The following is a 24,639-nucleotide window of genomic DNA, read 5'->3' on the forward strand; positions in this document are numbered from 1 at the left end:
AAGCATTTGCGTGTATTTGTGAACTATTGTTCAGATACCAAACTATTATAAAAGTCAATATTATAGATTAATTCATTATGGAATTGTGGATTAAATTTATAAATACACATAATAGTTGTGAAAATACATAGTTAATAAAGCAAACACTATAGAAGGAAGTGATTGATTTGACTGTCAAGATTAACTTGTTCAAGTCTTTATGTGTGATAGTGTTGATTTAATACATATCTGAAATGTTGTATTGTCCATAATACATGTTTGCCAGGCGCTCAGGCTGTGCTGAGGCAGCCTCCATCACATAGGGGATGAAAACTGCTGACTAATTTGAACCTGTGCTGCTGCTGCTGTAATAAAGTGGGGTAGGACCTCTGGGTAAACAATTGCTTCCTGCATAGAAATGATTCCCAGGATTTTTCTTCCCCTGGTCTGTGATGTATTGGTGAATGTCTTATGGCTCTCAGGTGAATACCAAAATTATCATAAAGCTAACAGAATAAAGAATGTAGCCACCAGATCTTTAAGAACTATGTATAAGATACATCATATATTTCTACTTCTGCATTGTCCGTGCATGGCATTTAAATGTGTGCTTCTGTATTTTTCCAGTAAGATTTAGATACAAGCTTGAAGTCAGTATGTATGTCCTTAAATTTCATCCCCCAAAATGATGGGTTTCTGAATTGGGCAGAATTAGCAAGCTGTATTCTCTCAATTAGTAAGAAAACGGTAAAAGTGTGTTTTGTTAATTTCTTATGCCTTAGTAGAAAAGTGAAAGTCTTCTGAATTGCAGCCCCTTTTAGGATGGTGGGCAACAGACAGTTGGTGCACAGCAGGCTGTGAAGTAATGATAGTGAGCAATATTGTTTTAGAAAAACCTGGCAAACCCAGTTAACCATATGCAGTCATGTAATTTCTGCCTCTCACCTCTGCTCTGAATAGGTTTGTTCTGTTCTGCTAAACTTGAAATTAGGAAAGTGTGTCTCAAATAGTTATATTCCAGCAAGCTCTATGAAAATCAACAACTAGCTAAAGGAGAGTACCCCCACCTTCCCTCATGTGGTCCCCTGCCTCAAATTAGCTGTTTTGGTGAGGGACTGACTGGAAAACAAGTGGAAAAGGTAATGGCCAGAATGTAGTTGCTTTATGCCTGGTAACCTTTGTATGGAAGTTAATTTTTTTTGAGGCATATTGTGAAGTATTAAAACACAAACATTGTACTAAAACACTTTCTTTTCTTGGCAGATCTGTACGGATTAGTCCTTTTTCTTGGTGTTGATCCTTACTGGGTCAAACATTGGTGGGACCAACTTTTATATCGACCTTATTGTAGGAAAAATCCCCGGCCTCTCTACAGTCTAATTGCCAAGATAATGTGGAGATCAGCAAAGAAGGATGTGATTGACCAAGTAAATAAGAGTTTTGGGTTTTAAAATTCTTGAACAACATTTATCAATAGCTTTATTTGCAAATTACTTATTTTTTTTAATTGCAGATTCAAATCCCCCCTCAGACAGAAAATGTACACTGGCTTCACTTTTCTCCTGTGGAGAGACACTTCTATCACCGCCAGCACGAGGTGTGCTGCCAGGATGCATTGGCAAAACTCAGGAAGATTTCAGACTGGACTCTTAAGCTTAGTAGCCTAGATAGAAGGACTGTGACTTCTATTCTGTACCCTTTGCTGCGGCTGAGGCAGGCCTGCTGTCATCCACAAGCTGTTCGGGGAGAGTTCTTGCCATTACAGAAAAGGTGAGTTTCTGTCACTTCTTAAATGGCTTGCTTTATCCAAAGCAAAACTCTGATTGTCCCTAACGATACAAGATCTTGTACAGTTCTCAAACAAGCCTATCTTTAAGCTTCTTTAGTTAAATGTGCAACTATGGCACACCAAGCTATCTGACCTCCGAAGCTGAATAGAATGCAGTAAGGCAGTCAGTGTAGTTCTGGTGTTAAAGAGCATAGTACTGAGAGGCAGTTGTTTGTGCAGTAACATTTTAACCTTATGATGCGGATGGATACTAGGGTGTTGCAGGTGACAGATTGAGTGTGAAACAAACCAGGTTCTTTTTCAGTTTTAAATAAGCCCACTGATTTTCTTTCTGTCTTACAAAACTCACCTCGTACATGAGGACAGTGAACAAAATTAATAGACAGAATGGAATAGTTCTTTAATTCAAAGAAATTGTTGTTAATGTGAGGTTGCAGAATTTGTAAATGTAGATCCAAACTTGAAAGCTGTTCAAATGCTCCCCCCCCCCCTTTTTTTTTGCATGCTGTCAAGATCCTCTTCCTCACAAGTGCCCTGCAAATACCAGTTTGGTCTCAGCCTTTGTTAGACCAAAAGCATGTTGCTAACTCTCTTTGCGAAATGTATCTGCTACTTTTTCAGTCAATTAGAGGGGGGTTGTGAAAGAACAGGCTGTTTCTGCTCCAGGTTTTCAGAGCACTATGTTGTTTCTTTTTTAAGCTACAGGTAGAGAAGAACTTAAAACTTTTAACACTGCCAGTGTTACTTCTACTGTTTCCTGCTCTTGTCTATCCATTCTATGCAGTCTCTTTCTATCCTTTTATGAAGTTTTGTGTCCTACTGCTTCCCCTTTCTCATACAGGGCACCTACAGTGCCTAAGCAGCTGTAACTGACTTTGCACCTACTTCAGCAGGGACCGATAGTAGGCACTGTGCTGTAGCACTTTCTGTCTAACAGTCTGCTAGTGTGGACTCAAACATGGGAGAAATCAATATTCCCACCAGCCCATACAAGATTTTTTGCATTAAAATGAGCCAGTGGATTACAAATGAAATGTGTAAACTGAGCTGAGTGAGCTGAGATAGCTTAGCACTGTGTTGATTTTGGTGGAATGCTTGCGGAGTGACAGCTGCATAGTAACTGGTGGAAAAGCTAGCAATGAAAATTAAATCTTTCTTAAAATCATATGTACAAAGAAAATTTGTTTCCCAGCACTATTTATGTATTTTTTGTGAACAAAGCTTGACTGCAGCAGTGGACATTCCCAGAATAGAGAGCAGATTTGGCTCCTGGCTTTGGTTATATGTATGAGAATAATGAATAAATTCAGTGCTAGGAACTTTCATGAAGAAGAGAAACTTACTGAAACAAGAAAGTTGATGCTGGACCATGTGGTTAAGAGAAACTAGCCAGAAACAAGAAAGCTGAGTTTGGAGCATATTCTATGCTAGATGACCTTTTTTCCCCACCTGTGTAGTGAAGACAGTAAATGAGAACATCCACTCAGCAAAAATATAGCCCTCAAAAGGGAGTTTTCTAGGCTCCCCTAGTTACACTGAGTAAAAAAACCCTTATTTTTGTCTTAATTGGTAGTCTCAGGCTATATATCAAATTGCATACGTTATATGTACATCTTTTTGCTTTTATAATTTTTCTTGAAACTGCTGATGGTTTTGAAAATGAAAGGTAAGTAGTAGAGGTAGAAGTATCAGAGTATGAGCAGCAGGTGCTATGTGTATTTGCCAATACCTCTGCAGAATTCTGCTGATTACAAATGGTGATTATATTGATTTAAAGCCTGCTCTAGTGTAACACTGTAGTGTAAACTCAAGAAACAGTTTCTGCAAATGGCACAGTGTTGCAAGGATGGTAAAATAAAGGCCTAGTCAAGGATACCCTTCCAGCATACCTTGGGCCCAGACTGCACAGGAGTTATGCCACCTCTTAGTCTACTCCACAGCTGTAAACACCAAATAGTAAATACTTCTCCTGAAGGTGAATGAGGCTGAGGAGCAGAGTTTCAGGGAGGAGAGTAGTGTCTGGTCTCACAGCAGTTGGTCGTAGAAGCAGCCTCAGCTCAGCTGTTGTAGACTGTTGTTGCAGTTTACTCTCCTGTCTCTTTGCATCAGGCTTCTTCCTGCCTGGATTCATTGTCCCTTGGCCTTACTCCAAGCTACCCTTCATCCTTCTTTCTTTCTTCTTTCTCATCTCTGTTCTTGCTTCTGCCTCTTACCTCTCAGTTTCCTGTATTTTTATGTTAAGCTAATTCTCTTCTGACTAAATTCCTCTCAAGAATTACAAGTACTACAAACAAATGTAGGCAAAGAAGTTTAAAATGATAGTTGCTAATCTTCAGTATTCTCATTCTGCACATTTTCCTCTTTACCTTGACACCTCATCTGTTTTGCATGTTTCGATTGGTAGTGGAGGGGAGAAATGTAGTCTCTCATAGCTGTTTTCATTTGAACAGCTTTTAGCAAAATGAGGTCTATTTTTCCTTGTTGCCAGTTCACCACTGTAACAGAAGAAGTAAAATATTTTGCCCTGTGAAGGATTATTTTACCTAGTTCTAATTTTCCTCCTGTTTCTTATTTCTTTCTATTTTTAGGAGATGTCAACTTCTTGACATACTCAAGTTAGGGTAAAGTTCTAGTTGGAAGAAAAGCTGACAACTAGGGGTTTTTTAATAAGTAAATAAATCTCAAATAAACATTTGCACAGTATGTTGGATGCATGTAAGAATCTTTCATGCAACACAGCATGACAGTTTTACTTCTCTAGTATTGTAGGTTTGTTTCAAATTTGAGCTATTTGGTCTCCATTTCAGCACCATGACCATGGAGGAACTGCTAACATCTCTGCAGAAGAAGTGTCGAACAGAGTGTGAGGAAGCTCACCGACAGTTGGTGTGTGCTCTTAATGGCTTAGCTGGTATCCATATCATTAAAGGTAAGACTGGATGGCTGTAGCATATTCTTTACTCCTTTGAGTAGGCTAATTATGATTTAGATGATACCATGTTAAAACAGTGGCTTTTTTGAATTCAGGGAAAAAGCCATAGTGAAATCCTGGGAAATTAGAGAGGCTTGTAACAGTGTTTGTAACAAAAAACAACATTCATTCTAGATGAGGGAGAAAGGAATAGGTGTAGTTTGGTGCATCTTTGAGATGTCTCAGAGTATTTCTGGCTTTTTTGTTTTATATTCTTGCTTGATTCTACCATCTGTGTGTACTAGGAGGATAAAAGAAGTCATACTTGAGTAATTGTACTTAACCTGCTTTTGTTTTATTAGTACTGCTTTCTGGGCCTCCTTTGTGCCCCCTGCCATGCAAACTGCTATGCTGACTGTGGAATCTGTTTGCTGCTGACTGCTATACAGCTCTGTCAATGTAGATTTTGTCTTAATAAGGAGGAAGAAAAGCTTTGAATGGGAAACAAAAATAATTATGTTAATCTTGAATGTCCCACTAAACAAAATAATAATAAATTAAAATAACTTAGTCATGAATGTGAAAGAAATGCCTCTTTGCCAAGTAGCAAGTCTTCTAAAGTTGATAAGCTGCTTGAATTTTTCCAGCTCATGTTAAAGTCTTCCTTCAAAGAGAACAAGCAAACTGCCTGTTCTGTTACTTGCCTTACAGAAAAGACTACATTCAGATTCTCTAGTCTGTAGTTAGTAGGTTTGAAATACTTTGTTACGATTGCAGGATGGATAACAAATTTTTCAGATAGAATTAAGTGCTTAAAAAGATTTCTGTACAGATTAAATACTTCTAAAATACACTAGTAGCAAAAAATAAGTTTGGCCCTCTTTGAAAAGCGGATTGATGAAAATTGCCTCTGGTGAGAAACAAAAGCAGGACTGAGGCAGAGTTCTGGAGTTCTGGTCTATAACTTCACCCCCTCCCCCCCCCAGCATTACTGTTACACTCAGTCTTCTTTATCAGCAAGGATGAAGTGCACCTTATAAGTAAAGCCATGAATTTATTGTTAGTATAATTAAAATCTTATAGGTCTAATTGTTATAAGTCCAGATCTAATTGTTATAGGCGAAAAAACAATAATAATCACACTTAGTTGTTTCTACTGCTTGTCCTGCTTTTCTGCTCACCTTTCTACTGCCCTTCTGGGTCCTGAGGTCAATGGTTTCCTACTGGTGGTGGCAGTGTTATGACTAGTTGTCACCACCTCTTGTTCTTTGTCAGGAGGAATAAGATGTTTGTGTTGATGGTTACTTCTTTCTCATGCAGGGATCCAGTTAGGGTCATTTTTATGTTTGCTAGCACACTTCTACACCTTTCTCTTCATTGGTCTGCAGCTCCATATTAACACCAAATTTAGTGTACGTGATGCCTTTTATGAATGTTACATACTATTTCTTTGTTTTCTTTGTTGCCCCTAAAACCAGTTTTGTCCAGCTCTAGGTCTGCATTTCTTTGACTGTGGGTGAGTTGTTTATAGCCATGGCTTCCTTATTCACTGCCAAGCCTGTGCACCATCTCTTAGCATCCCATGGCTGTACTCCTCTACACTGCATCCTGTATCTTTACTTTTCAAGGCCTCTGCTATTGTTACTAGGCCTGTATTTCTCTACACTACATCATTGTGTTAGTTGTAAATATCTCATTCTACACAGAATAACTGCTTGTTACTGCTATCAATATAAAGCTGTGGTTGTACCACACAAAGATAAACAAAAGTAAAAAAAAAAAAAAAAATTAGCCATAGACACCTCATGAATTAGAGAAATTGCTGTCACAGCTAAGCCAAGTAAAAGGTGCAGGCAGGTCAAGAAAAATTCAGAGGAGGCCTGACAAGCCTCAAGCTTGAGGCCTTGCAAATTCAGCACATAGCTTTTGGCTTGTTACTAGTACTGGCAATAGTATATTGCAGGAGTATACCCTTACAACTGTCAACTGCTTCAATGTAAGAAGCAATAAATCTTCTCGAAATTGGGTTGTTACACTTCCATGTAGGAAGATGATTTTTGTTTTACTCTGTTATCTATCTATATACATTTCATGTCCCTGTACTTCTCCAAGTTTTAAGAGTCTTCTAAGACTATTACTGCCTAAGTACATTTCTGTCAGTTGAGGAAAGAAAATAAAATATTTTTTTTGCTGCTTTTCCATATGCAACTTCAATTTTGTATTTCTTTTTTAATTTATATGATCTATTTTCTGAGAAGTGATTGTGATGTTAGCAGCTTACATCAGTAGTTATGCTCCCTGCATGTATTTAATCATTTCTGCATTTCTGAAATATGACACAACCTTCATTGTTTTCACTGGAAGAGTGAATAACGTATTTGCAGTGCGAATTTAGTAATGCATCACTGCAGTGAGTTGTAGATTATGGTTTTTTTAGTGCAACATGTAAGATTTTTTGGATTTACGCAACTGTGAATAAATATTTTAAGATTAAGAAGTCTACAGATCTTGCAGTCGGAAAAGATATTTAATTTGGAAACTGCTTTAGTCTTTGTAAAATGCCATACTCTGTCTTTTACCACTTTGTTTTTGTTTGTGGTTTTTTTTTTTTTGGAGGGGGGGGAGTGAATAGCGAAGATTTGCTTGAAGACAAGCAGGTATTATACAGCCTCTCTGAAAAATCTTAGTATGTAACAAGTGATGGCCATTCATGGCTGTTTGTATATTTAAAAACCAACACAATATGCGTATGTTTTTGTTACTCTCTTTTAATTCAGGAGAATATGCATTGGCTGCAGAGCTGTACAGAGAAGTGTTACGATCATCTGAAGAGCACAAAGAAAAGCTCAAAACAGATTCCTTGCAAGTGAGTGAGCATTCAAATGTAAAGAGACGTAGTTAAGAACTGGAATACTTTAGATTTAATTTAATAAGTCAGTCTTTTCTTCCTCCCAGTGGTGTGCTGAACGACTCTTTCAGCCTGCTGTCATTATGACAATCTTTAAATAGGAATCTGTCCAGTGACCTTCATCTTTCCTTTTTTAAAAAGCTACTGTATTTCTAAAAACTTCTGCTTGTGAGTCTTCATGATATCCCAGAAGCAGTGTATGATCTCCACCTGCTGTTCTGCAGTAAACTTAACATGCTGAATTCCTTGTGTATGTGATTGTGACTGCTCACATTAATGGTACTGTATTACATCCTGTGAATACAGGATGCTGGGTTGGCATTGAGGATGATACTAACATGCCAAATGATAAAGAATAATAAAACTGTTGCACTGCAGAAGGTGTTCTCTGAAAGGGCATCAAAACATGAAAAAAAATCAAAGTGAATTTTCTCTTCAGGAAATATATTAATACATTTTGAATACTGTATTAAAAATACGAATATATTTTCCTGATAAAAAAAGCAATGGTTCTGTAAGTAACATCTTTATATTTCTTCAGGAAATATCGGTTCTAAATTAATCAAAATTCTCTAAAGCATAACAAGATACTTAAAATGTTAATGACAGGTAAATAAGAAGTGATCAGTTGTCTACTTCTTTGCTTTGCTTGCTTCACTAAGTAAGTTATTCTTTGATTATCTTGCATGTGGTCATCTGATGGCTCTGTTGCGCTTCTTTGATCCTTCCTTCTCCTTTGTGACTTCCCAGGGGCATTTTTCACTTAGCCTAGCCGTATCAGCATAAACTTGTTAAGCTACTCATAACAAGATTGTTAATTAAGCTGTTTTACTGGATTATGCAGTCCAATAAAGCTTTTTTTTTTTTCTGAAAATGTACATTGCTTAATAGTGCCTTTGTGTGGTAAAACTCAACTTCTTTTGAGTACTTCCCAGTTGTGTAGGCTTAGCTCTTTAAGATAATGGCAAACCACTGCTGGCCAGTGCTCTTCAGTGGCTGAGATAGTAATAGGGCAAAGGTGAAGTGGATCCAGGAGGTGAGAAGGGCACAAGTTCATGATAGTGAAAGTTATTAGTATGAGTTTGTGGGGGATATGCAGGCAGCATAATATTAGGGGTCTGGTTTGGGATACGTAGGGTGAACCTAGGGAAGAGGAATAGAGTTGCCTTATATTAACAATCAAGTTTATTTTCCCTAAAGATAAACAAAAAGGTCATGTTTTATTCAGTCATCTTTTGTTTCAGAAAAGTGAAAAATATGAAAAATGATTGAAGCTCTTGGGAGCTGTTTTTTTCCTTATACTTTATTTTGCTTTAGATAGGCTCAGTGAATTGTCTCCTTATAATATTCTGGAAGGTATTTACAAAAGAATGTGCTCAGAGATAACTTGTTTTCCCGTGATAGTCAAGGGCTGTTTTAATTCAGAGGGTGAGTACAGGACAGAAGCTGATAACTTGATATCAACTTTTCCTGCTGATTTGCTTTTGAGGTGTTGAAGAAGGTCTTTTTAATGTTTCATTTCCTACCTCAGTAAAATGAGGAAAAGAATGTTTATTTTCTTTATAAGATGCTTCCAGATTAACAGAGAAAAAAAATAAAACTAATTTTAAATTAATACTAATTTCTTGCTGTAAGCTTTCATTGCTGTTTAAGCTTTTCCTGTAACAGATGTTGCAATATATTTTTTTCATGATTGCTGTTGACTTTGTGTATATTTAGAGACTTCATTCTACACACAATTTGATGGAATTGCTGTTGGCAAAGCACCCAGGAATTCCCCCGACTTTGCGTGATAGCCGACTTGCAGAAGAGGTAAACATTGTTCATTTTTATATAAATACACTTTGAAGAGCACCTTTTTATTTTTTATCCTTCAATATTTTCTCTAACTAAAGAAATAAACATTAAATAGCTTTCCAATTAACTACGTACATTTCCTTTCAGGTTAGTAAAATCACGAGTTGTTTAGTGTGTGAGATGAGAGCAGAAATGTCCAGTAAAATGCTGCTGTTCTGAATGCTTGGTGATCTCTGTTACATTGTGAGTGTATTTTATGGAAGTTTTTGTAATTTTTGTCTCTAAAATGCGATTTCCCCACCCCCACAATGTTCTTGTGGAAATAACTTACATAGGTTTTACTGATACGGAATGCATCATCCTGAATTCTTTTGAGTCCTTTATGTCCTCACATTTTCTTTAGCTTTTCTCATTTTAACTGCAGATAGTCAGTGTCTTCTCTAGGTGAAGTTCTTGCATAGGTGCCCTCCATTCCAAAATGCTTCCCCATCTCCTAGTAAATATAAGCTACTACTGTCTAGTGCATCTTCTCAATCATGCCTTGAAGCTGGTTTTCTACCTCTCTTTTTGGTCCTGTGTGTGGTACTGACAATATCTTCTTTGAAACCCTCTGGAGAAGGTCCTGATTTCCGGTGTTCTTCATAGCCTAAAGTTTGCCAGTGCCGTCTGTCCAGGCTCCCTCTGTATTATTCGTATTGTACTTACATGCCCTACAGCAACTGGTTCATCCCTGTCACTCTTGTACTGCTTAAACATCTAGAAAGGTTGACCATCTTTGGCCCAATAAGCAAGTCACTGCATGTTACTTCCCGTGTGCATAAGCATGTTTAACTATATCCTTAATCTTAACTGGGGAAATATCTGGTAAGATAGCTGGGATCACCGTTCCCCACTGGTTACTTGTAGTGGACATACGGACCACATTTGCAAAAGAACGTCATTATTGTGGCATCATTTGGGTTAGAAATGACCTTGGGAGGTCTCTAGCTGAACCTCCCCCTCAGAGCAGGGTCAACACTGATTTCTGACCAGGTAGCTCAGGGCTTTATCCAATTGGGCCATTAAAACCTCCAAGGAAAGAGATTTCACAACTTATCTGAGCAACCTGTTCCAATACTACATAATCATTATAGTGAGGGAAGAAAAAAATTCACATAGAACCTCCCATTCCAATTTATAGCCATTGTCCCTTGTTCACTTGCCATGTACTTCAGTAAAGTGCCTGGCTCCCTCTTCTCTGTGACTTCCTTCTGGCTGCTGGAAGGCTGCTATTTTGTACCCTCTAAGCCTTTCTTCTCAAGCTGGACAAGCCCAGTTCTTTCAGCCTCTCCAGTTATGTGGTGGTGATCAGTATCTGTCTTCTTACTTGGATATCTTGTGATATTTTATCTTTTTTATGCAAATACTATGCATAGGTAGCATTTTTTTCTGTTTCAATGAGACTTGTTCTCTTGAATATTTAAAGGAGTTTCTACCAGCCTTTATAGAAATACTGCCCTTTTTTTTATTGACCTGTAATGCTAGCAATTTTTTTATATCACCTTCTCCTGACATTATTGTAAAGAGGAGGATTGGAAAGTTTGTATTTTGCTTATAAATGGGAAGCAGAGATTGTTTTTGATAGCTATCTTTTGCCAGTAGCTCATCCAAATACCTGAGAGTCCTGTCCACTCCTGGTAAACTGAGTTCCATCTGTAACAATAATATAATTATCTTGATAGTAGCAAACAAAAAGAAGAAAGACTTAAACACACCCTAAAGTGCACAAAATAAAGATATCTAGTGAAATCAGAATGTAATGTTGAGATACGTGTGCGTGTACATGTTACTTGTAAGAAATACAAGTTATTTGTTCAACAGTTTTTAAAATGTCAAGTAAACTGGTTCTGATTATGTTGTGGAGACACCTGCATGCCAAGAGGGGTTTTCACTGTCACAAGTAATTTTTATTGAAAAGTTATATCTGATGCACCTAAAAAGAATGAAATCTAAACCTTTCTTGTTATTTGATGGGTAAGTTTTATATGTAAGTAAGCTAAATTGTCCTGTTCTCAGATTGTTCTAGGATCTTTTTATTGTTTACTTATTCAACACAATATATTTTAATGTACAGAGAAGTAAGAATTATGAATTACATTCCAGTTTCTTCTTGTAATGCAGTGTATTCCTATTGTGTTGTTTGGGCTTATCCAAAAGCAAAATTGCATAGTTATCATCTTTGTAGTAGTTTGTCTTCTCAAATGTTTTTTGGGCTTACTAATAAATGCTAGATTCTAGAGGAAAAAATTAATGCTAAATATTGCTTACGAATGAAAGTGGGTAGCACATAGGTAGCTAACCATTTTAAAACATTATGGTAGCTGGGGATTTTTTGCATTTTCAGTTATTCCTCATAAATATCAGTTGTGCATAACTTAAGCTCTCATTTCCATACAGGCAGAACAACTTCGACAGCATTATATGAGTAAATCCAATGCAGAAGTTGCAGAAGCCCATCAGGCCTTACAGCCAGTTCTTCAGACCATTCGGGAGCTCCAAAGAAAGGCAGGTACCTCTTACATATTTAGTCTCTGAATTTTAAGATATATATTTTTTAAAATATTATTTCATGTGTTTATCCAGAACTCCAGCTGTTTATTACCTCTAACAGTTCTTTGAAGGCCTGTTTGGAATGGAACTTCCTCAGTGTGCGCCACGCACACACACATGCAGAGCCCCAAAACATATCCTGGATTCCTTGCAAAAAGAGGCACACAGTGCTTGATGAACAGATGACTAAAACCAAAAGTACATGGTGGGATGATTCCAGTAAAGTTTAACACCATGCTTGATTTTTATATTAACTGTTTCACTTGTAATTTAGGTAAATAAGTTAGGTTTTGGCTTTGGAACATTTCTGTGGTGTGTCAGGTGGTATTTCAGTTACTTTCAAAGGAACTGTTCTTTGACATGCATTTGGTCATTCTGCTTAAGGCTTAATTGTGTTTAGTCATATGACAATTCAGGTTTCATGGGAAGGTGCAAGCCCTTAATGAATTGATGAACACCTGAGTTGAAATCCTGCTTGTCACTTGCATGATAGTAAAGAAATAATAAAGAAATGGGGGCAAATGGCACATGAGGAAGTAAACTTCTGCATCTTCTTTCACCATCTAAAATTATATGGTCCCTTCAGTGTTCTTTATTAATTTCACAGAGAGCTTGCTTTCTCTGATTAAATGATCCTTTAATCTCTTTGAGAGAGAGAGAGGAAACTTCAAGATTACAATATCTCTGTATGGCTATTCTGTGCAGATGGCCTCGGTGAATCTAACTCTACTGAAGCAATTTGAAGGTGTGGAAGTAGATGGGAATGTAGAAAATTTCTTAATCATATTCACTTAAACAGGAGAGGGGATATTTTTTAAGCATACTCTCATCTTCCACTTTCCATGGAATTTAGCCGTCTGTGTTTTGAGTGTGGCCTAGAGAGCAGTATAAGCCTCTGCTGCAATGAGTAAATTGGTTGTTTGTTGAATGTTCCTGGATTAATCTGTTCTTTTGCATACAGATACATTCAGGTTCTCCTTGGTGGTTGGATGTCATCCAGACAGCAATACAGTATGCCATCGATGAGGAGCTTGTTCAGCGTGTGCAAAATGAAATAACCAGCAACTACAAACAGCAAATTAATAAACTCTCCATGGCAGAGAAGTAAGAGAATAGCTAAAATAGGCTAATGAATACAGTTAAGTCTGCTCAAGTCCTCTTATCAGTTTGTGCTAACAGTTGCAATTAAATAGCAGGCATTTTTGCTTCAGAGCATCTGGGCTGCAATTAAGTTTCAAAAAGTCCCCCAAAAAGCGTAACTAGATAGCAGACTTAGCAAGAAAAGCAGGAGAATTACAGTTTTCTCCTAGACAAGCATTCTTTTAAATGTTCCTTTGTATTATCTACTGTGGTTTTACAGTCTTCTATACTCATGCAACTGCTGAGCAAGAAAGATTCAAAGTTTATTACATTAAAATTGAGTAAACTCTAAAAGAAACTGACTTGCTTAAGTGGAAAGTAGACAGACAATATCAGAAAATCCTTGTGTAACAGCATAAAATAGCATCACTGTTTTTCTGAGCAGAGAATTTTGGTTTGGTTTCATGTTAGAGACAACAGTACCACTGTTGTTGTGTGCAATTACAGAGTAATGGATTGGAAGGGACATCTAGAGGTCACCTAGACCAACCCCCAGCTTATAGATCCAGGCCCATGCTCAGAGATTCAGCCCAATCAGGTTACACAGGGATTTGTCCTGTTGAGTTTAGGATATCTCCAGGGAGGGAGATTTCATAGCCTCTATGTGAAGCCTGTTCTATTTGACCCACTTGGGGGGGGGGGGGCAGAATTAAAAATCCTTCTATCTCCTTATTATTTCCTGTGTTGCATCTTATACCCATTGTCTCTTGTCCTTTCACCATGCACCTTTGAGAAAGTTTGGATCAGTCTTCACTGTACCTTCCAGTTAGATAGACGTAGAAAGCAGTACAGTCTCCCCTGACCAATCTCATTTTAAGGCTGAATAAACCCTTTTCTCCCAGCCTCCTCTTGTTCTGTCTTCCAGCTCCGTAAGTTCATCACAGAAAAGGGAGGCACAGGAAAGAGAGTGCTCTCACAGTTTAACTTCAGGCAGTTTTCTCAGATACATGAACAATCCTTATGCTGTTAAATACAGTCTTTCCAAATCATGTTTTAGTTAAATACATATTTTATTATATATATAAAACCATATATCTAAAAATAGGTGTATATAAATGCATATACATATGTATATAAATATCTAATGTGTATATAGAATGTGTATGTGTGTACAAATTTAAATACTTAAAGTATGCCCAGATTTTAATTAAATGTTTAAAGACATACCCTCCAGTACGACTACTCTGTTATCATGATCCCAGAAGGTGGCAATTCCTTGTCCTTGCTGGAAGTAAGCATATCTTTTACTTTTCAGTACTTAACATAATTCTATTGAATAATCTAAATAAAGATACAAAACTTTACCTCTTCTTTCTTCAAAACTCAGAATTATGCTGAGAAGGAAGAAGTAAATTCTCTCTCTTCAAAATGGATATTGGGGCAACCCAGCTGGAAAGTAGCTTTGCAGAAAAGGGCCTTGGGGGTTCTGGTGGACACCAAGTCGACCATGAGCCAGCAGTGTGCCTTTGCAGCAAAGGCAGCTAATGGTATCCTGGACTGCATTAGACAAAGTATTGCCAGCAGGCTGTGGGAGGTGATCCTTTCTGTCTACCCAGCACTGGTGAGGCCACACTTGGAGTACTCTGTGTCCAATTCGGGGCTCAGTGGAGAGAGTCCAACAAAGGGCCAGGAAGGTGATGAAAGGACTGGAGCATCTCTCATATGAGGAGAAGATGAGAGAGCTGGGACTGTTCAGCAGCTCGGGGGGATCTTCTCAATATATATAAATACCTAAAGGGAGGGTGCAAAAAAGATGGAGCCAGGCTCTTTTTAGCGATGCTCAGTGACAGCACAAGAGGCAGTGGGTGCAAACTGAAACACAGAAGGTTCCCTCTGAGCATCAGGAAATACTTTTTTACTGTGAGTGTGACTGAGCACTTACACAGGTTGCCAAGAGAGGTTGTGGAGTCTCCATCCCTTGGAGATACTCAAAAACCGTCTGGGCATGGTCCTGGGCAACCAGTTCTAGGTGACCCTGCTTGAGGAGAGGGGTTGGACAAGGCAACCTCCAGAGGTCCCTTCCGACTTCAACCAGTCTGTGAGTCTGTGATGTGAATGTTTCATGGTTACGTGTTATTTGAGAATGATGGCATCTCATTCTGGTCAAAATAAATTTGAGGAAAGGATTGTTTGCATGTTCATGCTGAATTCATATGCCTATGCATCTGTCTATATGCTTGCCTGTGTCATACTGGAAAACAATCGATTTTTTTTTTTTTCCCCCTCACTTGAAATTAGGAAGTATCTTTTTAAATTGTTGCTGCTTACAGGTTGTATAACTTCGGACGAGCTATCTATGACTTAACTGTTTCTTTTATAAAATAGGGATAAAATTTATTTCCTTTTAAATGTATTAGCATATGCAATAACTTAAAAAACAGTGTCTTATGGAGTATTACTGGTCAGGGGTGGAAACACCAAGTGCTAATCTCCAGTTGAGTATTAGAGATGGTTAATCCAGGGTATAGTGTGAGAAATTTTCCTAAACCTGGAATATTTGGCGACTGATAGTATTAACAACAGACTTGTGATTGCAATTTACATGTATTTTCAGAGTACCTGGTTAAGCAAACTTGTCTTTTATTTTAAAATACATATTGCTTAAGTAGGTCATTTTAAATGCCAAACTCTAGTAGTGTTAAACCTGTGCTTTTCTCTCCACACTTTACAAAAGGGATGTTTTGGATTAAACTTTCCATACCGGGCAGAACCACAGTCTTGTAATACACTATCTTGTATATGAATGCCAGACCTGGTATGAATGGTGCCCTCTCAGCAAGAGACCTCTGCTCACAGGAAAAACACAATATGGGAAGTGCTTAACTGGTGTTCATGTTGACACTCCAATCATGAAAGACAGCTAGGTTTTAGGAAGATAGTTCACTGTCATGTCCACTCAATGATTTGAATTTTGAAAGCTAACTGGCAAAATGCAGTATATATTTCTGATGGGTGCATGTGTCTGCTGTGAATTGAAAGGTGCATTGAAAAGCAGTTTGTTGGCCAACAGATGGAAATAAGACTGTAGCATGTGCAGTTGTTTAGTAGATTTGTGTTGTGGAGCAGAATGTTGCAGGTTGGTGTTGACTACTAATATTCAGTCACATCTCTCAAGTCTTGGAAAGAGTCTTTCTATTCTACAAATACCAGGCATCATCTCAGGGGATACAATGGAATGATTTCTAACAGTTAGCATGACATGTAGTAGTAATAAGCATTTGCTTATGATATGAATTTCATGTGTCGTCCTATATTGCTATTTAGCTATTTCTCTTCTACTTCAAAATACTGAATTAAGTTTGAATTTGGTGCCTCAGTGTGTGATTACTTATCTTTTTCTTTAAATCAGATTCCGTGACTGCAGAGGCCTTCAATACCTGCTCACAACCCAGCTGGAGGAAGTGAAGAAGTTCCAGAAGATTGTGAGAGAAGCGGTGAAAAACTTAGAAGGCCCTCCCTCTAAGCAGGTTATTGAGGCTGCCACTATCTGCCATTTGCGACCTGTTAGACTTCCACTTAACAAGTATGTCTTGAAAATAGAAAATATACTTTAGAAGTGTATTATTAAATTTTCCTTCATTTGAAATAAGAAGAGATTAAAATATTTATTCTGTACTCAGGGTTTGTATGCACACGGATACTACAGATCCATTTGTTAGAATCATGACCTTACTTTGGTTTTATTCTTATAAAATCTTTTCTTGTCAGTTGTTACATTGAGTGTACATAAGACTTAATTTGTTCTTTTTTAAGGACTTTGTGTGGTTTTGTATGTTGGAATAGGGAATTACAGGAATTACTTTGGTTTCTGATTAAATTCTGAGTGCTTCCATTTTCAATCTTCTGTATTGCAGCTGTGTCTTTTGTAAGGCTGATGAGTTGTTCACAGAATACGAGTCGAAGCTCTTTTCTCATACGTAAGTTCATAGCTTTATAAACTTCTCACTGTAAGAAAATGAAAGTTGGATTGTTTTATATTTTCTACTTTAAGTTTTCTGAAATAACTTTATGAACAAATTACAGCAACTTCTTGCTAGTGGCCTTGATAGCACTTTTATTAGTCAAGTTTAATTTTCTATGTAAATTTCATTTGAAAAAGTTGTGTACAAGGAATGAATACATGCCACTTTTTCTCAAGTTGCTATAATATGACCATACATTTGAAATGAAGTGTTGAAGTGTTCAGACAGTGTGTGTATAAATACAAGTATGCTAATTAAATGCATATTCCTGTTCATGCAAATATTTATTTGCAGTCCAGTTTCAAATGGTATAATACCATACTCATTCATAGATTTTTTTCTTTAATTCTGTATAATTCATAAAGTAACAAAATTTGACTAAAGCCACAATGAGAGAGGGGATTCAGACATTAATGCAGCTGTGAGCTGAAAGGAGGATTGCACCAGCATGTGGTGTGAGAGAAGTATGCATAGTGGACAGTACTGAGAGGCATTGATTATAGCCCTCTGCATGCTTTCTCTTTGACTTTTATCTGTCATATCCCTCACAATGTCAAAACTGGATTCAAAAATCTTGAGGTCACTGAGAAACATTTTGAAAAGTCTTTACCAGTGGGAGCTCTGTTACCTAATGATTGCTGGAATCATTAGGAAATGTTAGTGTGTTTCTGAATTAGCATTGTTTGTCAAGGAGGGGAAAGCTGGAAGTCAACTGAGAAGCTGTAGTGTTCTTAAATAGTGCAATACACAGCAAATTTTGCATCAGAGTTTAACTGCAACTCTTGCTGATTTAAGAAGTCAGAATTGCAAATTTTTTAAATGAATGTGACATCATTAATAACTACTGAAAGATAATTAAGATGCATAAGCCTTTATAAAAGCTATTGATGATTTTGAGCTGACAAAATGGCCTGTAGAGTGATTTTATTGCTGGTACTGAGGTCACTGTTTTCAAAGCAAGCTTTTGGGGTATCAATAATAAAACAGCTGTTTATATTTGTTTACTTTGCTTTATCGTTTAATCAAATATTAGAAGGCAGAAATATATGGCAAATAAGTAGAAATGGATGTGGAAGTAGAAATGGATGTGGAAGTAGAAAATCGGTGATAAGTATTGTGTTGGATTTGTTTTTTAAGTGTTAAAGGCCAAATGGCAATATTTGAAGAGATGATAGAAGATGAAGAAGGGCTTGTTGATGACCGTTTGCCCACCACAAGTAGAGGACTCTGGGCGACCAGTGAAACTGAACGTGCCTTGAAAGCTATTCTCTCCTTTGCCAAAGCTCACCGAATGGACGTTAAGCTAACCGAAGAAGGCAGCATATTTCTGGAACTCTTTGAAGCGTGGAAAAAGGAATATAAGGTACAGTAAATGAGATGGTGACAAAACAGTTGTGTAGTCCATTTAATGTAATATAAATAAATTTAAGGTGAATATGAACAAATCTAAGTTGTATTCCTGAAATTAGGGGTTTGCCTACACAAAGCTTTTTCACAGTGCTTATTTATACAGGATTTGATTTAAAATGGTTTATATATGATTTAAGAGTTTCTAGAAGCTATACGGGATACTAAGCAAATTAGTAAGCAATGTATTTATATCTATTAAGACAGTATACAGATATAATTAAATGTGTTCATCTGTTTAATTAAATCAGAATGTAGCAAGACTCAGAAAATCAAACGTTGGTCCATTCTGTAATTCAGTTTACCTTCAGTCTTGGGCTAACTACAGATGTCCTTTCATTATTGCTTTATTTCCTGGATCTTGTTTACTACACGATGTAACCTGAAATAATTAGTCTCCTGTTTGGATCAGAGAGAACTACAGGTGTATACTATGGCTTTCTTCATGCATCCTTGTGCGTCTGTGTTTCCTTGCAGTGAATGCATACCAGTGATGGAGAAGGGGGAAGAGCTGTTGCACACAAGTGTCTCATCCTGTCTTACAGCTTAGATGTAATCAAAAGTGTTTTCTCTTGAATGCTTCTTCTCATTTTTAATTAACACAGACTTCAGCTTCAGTAGAACACACTTGGTACACTAATGTTGGGCATATTGACTCTTTCATATGCTCTTTTTTGTGGTCTGACATGAGAGGAAGTTCCTGTTCCTTGAAAGGTTTTTGCCCCTGTAATCTTTCTCCCAGGCCTTCTGTTTCATGATTCTAGGAAACTGTCACTTAACTTGCTTTTTCCTAGGAGGTTTTGAAAAAGCAAAGGTACTTCTTGCAGAAGTATGCTATCCAAGAATTTGTTATTACAAATGTTACACATTTGTAATATTACAAATGTTAAAAATTTGTTATTAGCTTTAGTCCATAGAAGAAAAGATACATAAAGTAAATCACTCTCTAGAGTTATCTTAGATTAACTAATGGAATTCAGGCTGTCTTTGTTTTTCAACAGACTTGGTTACTGATCACCTACTTTCCTCAAATTGGTGGCACTACTTAGGAGTGAGACTTAATCTGGCGCTGCTTTAAAAAGAATTACTGGGTTACAGTGTAACACAGTGCAAAACCTTTTTAAACAAAATGACATCTCAATCAGCATTTAGGTATCTGATAGTTAAAATTATTAAACACCTAATAAAGTTGTGCTGCTCTCACAAAGTCAGGTCACTTGCTTATGGTACCAAAATGCTGACTGGAGAATAATGACCCTAGCTGTTCTCATGCTTCATTATTTTATGTCCTTGGCTTGTAGCAGTTCACAAAAGGAGGAGGACATAAGGTAACCAGTTACCAAGGCATTGCTATGTGTTGGGGATTTTATGCTGCAAGAAGGGAACACAGTCTCTTCATGTCCTTTTACTTTAGGAAACAGAAGGTGGGACTAATATGCCAGTGAGAATGAAAATAGTGCCGCTATGATTCTATCTGTTGTGACTTGGAAATACTGATTCAATTGTCCATACTACTCTAATCTGCATTGAGCTACAGGGATGATACTCTGTAAAATAACCCTTAAATCTAAAACAAGCTTGCCTTTTTTTTTTTAAAAAGAAAAAGTAATTTTAGCTTAGTTGCCCCCTAATTTTAGTTTAGTTTCTTTAGTTGTGGGGGAGTAAGCTCCTTTCAGCTTATTCTCTGTCTTTACCCTGTCTGCCAGGTTTAATACACAGTAATTTTATGTTTGTAATCTAGGTATAGCTCAAAACAAGTCTTTCTTGAGCTAAAAGAAAAACTTCAAACAACCAACCATCACACCCCCCAGCAACTGACTGTTTAGAAATAGCTTTACAATTGAAAAATCAGAAATCCGCAAATAGTAATTTTTGGCATTTGCAAAAGGTCTTAGAATTTCAGTAAGATCACTGAAGATTTTTTATAAAATACGTAAATATTGGAAAGCTTGGGAAAAAGTATTTTACAGTATTATCAGTAATTTTAAAATGTCAGTTCATATGTATAGTATGCTTCCAATTGTAGCCATTTCTTTTGTAGAAAGACAGAATTTAATTTTTCTTGGGAGAATTGGATCTGATGTTATCTTCATCTTGTGCTGGTCTGTGCTTTTATCAAGACCACTCAAACTGTTAACATTTCTTTAAAACATACTTCATCTTTAAGAAGCAGTCTTAGTACTGTAATAGCTAGCTGTTTAAAATTGCTTAATCATTTTTTCCTTATTTTATCCAGCGTTTGCTTAGTCTTGCAAGGCATTTTGTTTCTGAACTTTTAGTTGCATTAGTTGCTGTAATAGTAATAGTTGTGGAAGAAATGAGACAGCTATTTATAGTTGTTCTTATAGAGAGGCTGGAAAAGAAAGCAGGCAAGATGATCTCTATACTGTTTGTTTTCCTTTGTAATTTGTTGTTGTTGTGGCTGAATTACTGTAAAGAGATATTATCCCTTACTCCAAAAAGATTTTCACCTTATACATTGTATGGCAGAGTCATAAGAAGGGAACTCAACTGAGTTCTGCTACTAGTTTGTTTAGGCTTTTCTTACAGTTACTTCATGAATATTGGATGGTACTGAGGGATCACGTGTCTGCTATTGATGAACTGGCAATGGCTACAGAACGGCTGAGAGTGCGTCATCCTGATGAGCCAAAACCAAATCCACCAGTTCTCCACATCATAGAACCGCATGAGGTAAAGTATTTGGCAGGAAAGAAATGTTTTTTGTCTGAAAGAACCTACCTCCTACAAAAATAAAATCTGTATCTAGATCTATGTATAAGGTCTATAATATGCCTCTGTTTCCATTTCAGAACGTCTTGGTGGAGTAAAGAGTTCCTATATATTTCTACATTCAGTGTATGGGCTTTTTTGAGCTTGTAACTCTTATGTTGATATATTTTTGTCAGCCTTCTGACTGTAAGAGTGGCGTGTTTCCAAGAGACTGCTGTCCTTCCAGCAGCAGGTGAATGGCTCTGGGACCTTTCTCTACAATTGCCCAGTTTTCCAAGCTGGTGGAAAATTAAGTTGACCTGATTTCTCACCCATATTGCTACTTTTCACAAGGACCTAAAAAAAAGCAGTGAAAACCTAAAAGACAATTCTTTTTTCAGTATCTTGGAATTTATGAGCCATCTCAGACACTTTCTTTTCATGAACAAAGAGAAAATGCTGGGTTGATTTAACATCTTAACTTTTTTTTTTTTACCAATAGAAATGTTTTCAATAGAAACATTTTGTGCCTTTTTTCAGTGAGATTCAGTGTTAGATAAAAGTGCTTCTTTTCTTTCTGTAGGGAAATAGATATTTCATCTGTGTATTAAAGACATTTTTAAAATGGAGCACTTTGCTTAACAAATGTTTAACAAAGTCAAAGATTATGTATGTATTTGCAACAGTAAAAGACACACTCATTACTTTGGCCTTCATCCTTCGGGTGCTTGCCTCTTCTGCAGTATTAATAACTACACTGCTACCAACTGTAATTAATCTAAAAAGGAGTCAACTTGATGTTTCTATCTTTGTATAGGTTAAATGAAAAGTGAAAGCTTCTAAGAAGTATAAAGAAAGTAATTAATTGTTTCTTACACATTGTTTTTGGAACCAGCAGTAGAGTCTAGGATCTATTTGGCTGTAAGAAGATAGATGATAAATTGAATGAAATTTGAAAGAAACTTTTAAAAAATTAAGTTACTTTAAATTGTTTTTGTCTCCGGAAAGAACCAATAATGCAAGTAAAACAATAAAGAGCAAGTTTGTATACCTCCTGAGTCTCAGCCCATTCATAGTACTGTGTTCATACTGGGTATACTGGGTATACTAGGAATAGACAATAAATTTTGCCTGGGGAGAAAAGCATCTTAAATTTACAGAATGAGCTGTTCTTCTATCTGTCCCCAGTTAAGTTATCAGTTGCATTTTGCCAAAAAATCAATTTAAGCCTTATTGTAAAACTTAACTATTTTTCTTTTTTTAATATGTATGTAATACTGTTTCCATAGGTAGAGCAAAATCGAGTGAAACTTTTGAATGACAAGGCAGTTGCCAAATCACAGCTTCAAAAGAAATTAGGACAACTTCTGTATCTCACTAATCTGGAGAAAGTAAGGTTTATGGTTCCTTGGTCTTTACCAAAGTTATGTACTTTATTTACCTAGTAGAAGAAACCTACCATTATTTAAATCTTACATTTTAAAGAAAATGTCTTTTCTGTAAAGATTCATTACATGTTGGAATACAGTGTGTTGTTCTTTGTGTTATTGCATAGTCATAAAGTTATTTATGACATTATATATTTTGGCTATTTGCTTAATTACACAGTTATAAAACTATGAACTAGTTTTAGATGCTTAAAACTGTCATTAAAACTAACTGGGCCGTGTTTAGTAGAAGCCTTGTAAAATTACGTACCTTGCCACATACCCTTGTTATTTTACGAAGAGCTTACCTTCCTAAACAGAAGGATGAGGAGGTCTGTAGGTGAGATAAGTGGGGAAAAAAAGAAACAGACAAACCCCATGTATGTTACCTTATTTTAATCATAGTGTTCAAGTACGTACAGTTATGCTTAAGTAAGCATAGTTAAGTGTGATTAAGTATATTTAAATGCTTTTACATCAATGTAAAGCTGATAGAAAATATGAGGAGTTTCTTGTTTGAAGTTTATATTTTACCAGGATTTTTCAAAGTAGTAGTAGAGATGCAGATGCTATCTGAAGGACTGCTGTATGAACAGTGCTCCTTTTACTTACCATAAATTACTTTTTTTTTAACACCTTAAGATAATTTATTAATGAATGATGTTTTTTAATTTGCTCACACGCTTTTTTTTTAAGGACTTCATTATTCATTTTTTCTAGAAGCTTGTTTTAAATATGGAAATAACTTTTTTTTCCCCCTGCTACTTTATAGTCTCAGGACAAAACTACTGGGGGAGTTAACCCAGAACCATGTCCGATATGTGCACGTCAACTGGGAAAACAGGTAAGAAATTGAGTCAGCAGATTCTTGTTTTTAGAACGTCTTTACCTAGATCTGAGTCACTTGTGTGTCAAATTTTCAATATCTGATTTTCAATGAACATTGAATTGAAACAGGGGAAATAATCCCTTTCCTGTAAAGTACCAGCCAGCCTCCCCCCGAAAGAACATCTTGCTCAGTTGCAAGCACCTCTACTACCTTTAGCTGTTGACATCAATGCTTAAGTGTTTTGACAGAAGTGTTCCAAAAATGTTTGTTGCTGATTGTTTTATAACTCTGAAGTTTTGCTTTCATACTTTTGTCAGAAAAATTTATTTGCCATTTATAAGCTAACAGAATAAAGAAATAGACAAGGTTCTGTAGTATACTATTCTATTTTACTGTAAGTGCTCTTACTGATAGTATTTTTTTTCTTCTAGACTTTAAAGAAATGGATATTAGCTACTTAAACAGTAGTAAAAAAAACAATTGAATAAAAACAATCTGGATTTCTTTTCCCACCACTTACCTCCTGAACTGCAGGAGTGGAAATTTAAGTGAGATGTAATAAAAACTGATCTATGTCATAAAGTACAAAGCCATAGTTTATACTTTACTTACCATTCATTAGGTAAAAACAAGCAAGGACTCTTGTACAGCCAAACTAAATTGGCTCTTTTTTTAGGGTAGCTATTTTAAGGTGTTTTAGCTTCTGTTAGCTTTATAGACATGTGTAAGCATGAACCGGTGTCCTGCCATGTTTCCAAAATCCCCTCTGCGCTCTTCTTAAAGGGTGATATAGGTTTTTACAGTTTTTTGCCCTGTTAACTGCCATTATGCTTCATCTCTGAGCTGGAGGAGCTCACTGAAAGGAAAAATAGTCTTTTCTTTAACTTTGGCTGAGACTGCCACTTGAGATGATAGTAGCCTCATGTTGCAAGGAACTTTTAAAATGCTTTGCATCCCGTTTCTGCGTGATTGAAAGAACCTCCCAAAGCCTAAACGATCTTTTGCTTGATAATCAGACGTTTAGTCAATTCCCTCTGCTACTTGGCCATGAAAATGGTTTTATTTTTTTCCTCTTACAATGGCCTATAGAACAGACTAGTACAGAGTAAGACCGTATTTCTAGGTGCAAAAACATTGGTTTACAAATTACTTCTCTGTTAAGGAAGGTCACAGCTGACATGTAGATGTT

At 36.6% G+C, this 24,639-nt stretch overlaps 1 protein-coding gene across 9 annotated transcripts in view; it reads left to right on the top strand.

The window, feature by feature from the left end:
- The window catches only part of SHPRH (SNF2 histone linker PHD RING helicase), a 59,766-nt gene that overhangs the window by 19,571 nt on the left and 15,556 nt on the right, over positions 1-24,639 (top strand). For all 9 annotated transcript variants that reach the window (XR_012041540.1, XM_072856169.1, XM_072856173.1 and 6 more), the window contains exons 12-24: positions 1,243-1,406; positions 1,493-1,749; positions 4,576-4,697; positions 7,457-7,545; positions 9,307-9,399; positions 11,821-11,928; positions 12,935-13,077; positions 16,463-16,636; positions 16,968-17,030; positions 18,213-18,438; positions 21,033-21,176; positions 22,484-22,585; positions 23,394-23,465. Coding sequence is in view for 8 of the 9 variants with exons in the window: in XM_072856169.1 (XP_072712270.1) it covers positions 1,243-1,406; positions 1,493-1,749; positions 4,576-4,697; positions 7,457-7,545; positions 9,307-9,399; positions 11,821-11,928; positions 12,935-13,077; positions 16,463-16,636; positions 16,968-17,030; positions 18,213-18,438; positions 21,033-21,176; positions 22,484-22,585; positions 23,394-23,465 (1,757 nt within the window). In the remaining variant the exon portion in view is untranslated. The remainder of the gene's footprint in view (positions 1-1,242; positions 1,407-1,492; positions 1,750-4,575; positions 4,698-7,456; positions 7,546-9,306; positions 9,400-11,820; positions 11,929-12,934; positions 13,078-16,462; positions 16,637-16,967; positions 17,031-18,212; positions 18,439-21,032; positions 21,177-22,483; positions 22,586-23,393; positions 23,466-24,639) is intronic.

The sequence above is a fragment of the Ciconia boyciana genome, chromosome 3, assembly GCF_034638445.1.
Source record: "Ciconia boyciana chromosome 3, ASM3463844v1, whole genome shotgun sequence".
Taxonomy (NCBI): Eukaryota; Metazoa; Chordata; class Aves; order Ciconiiformes; family Ciconiidae; genus Ciconia; species Ciconia boyciana.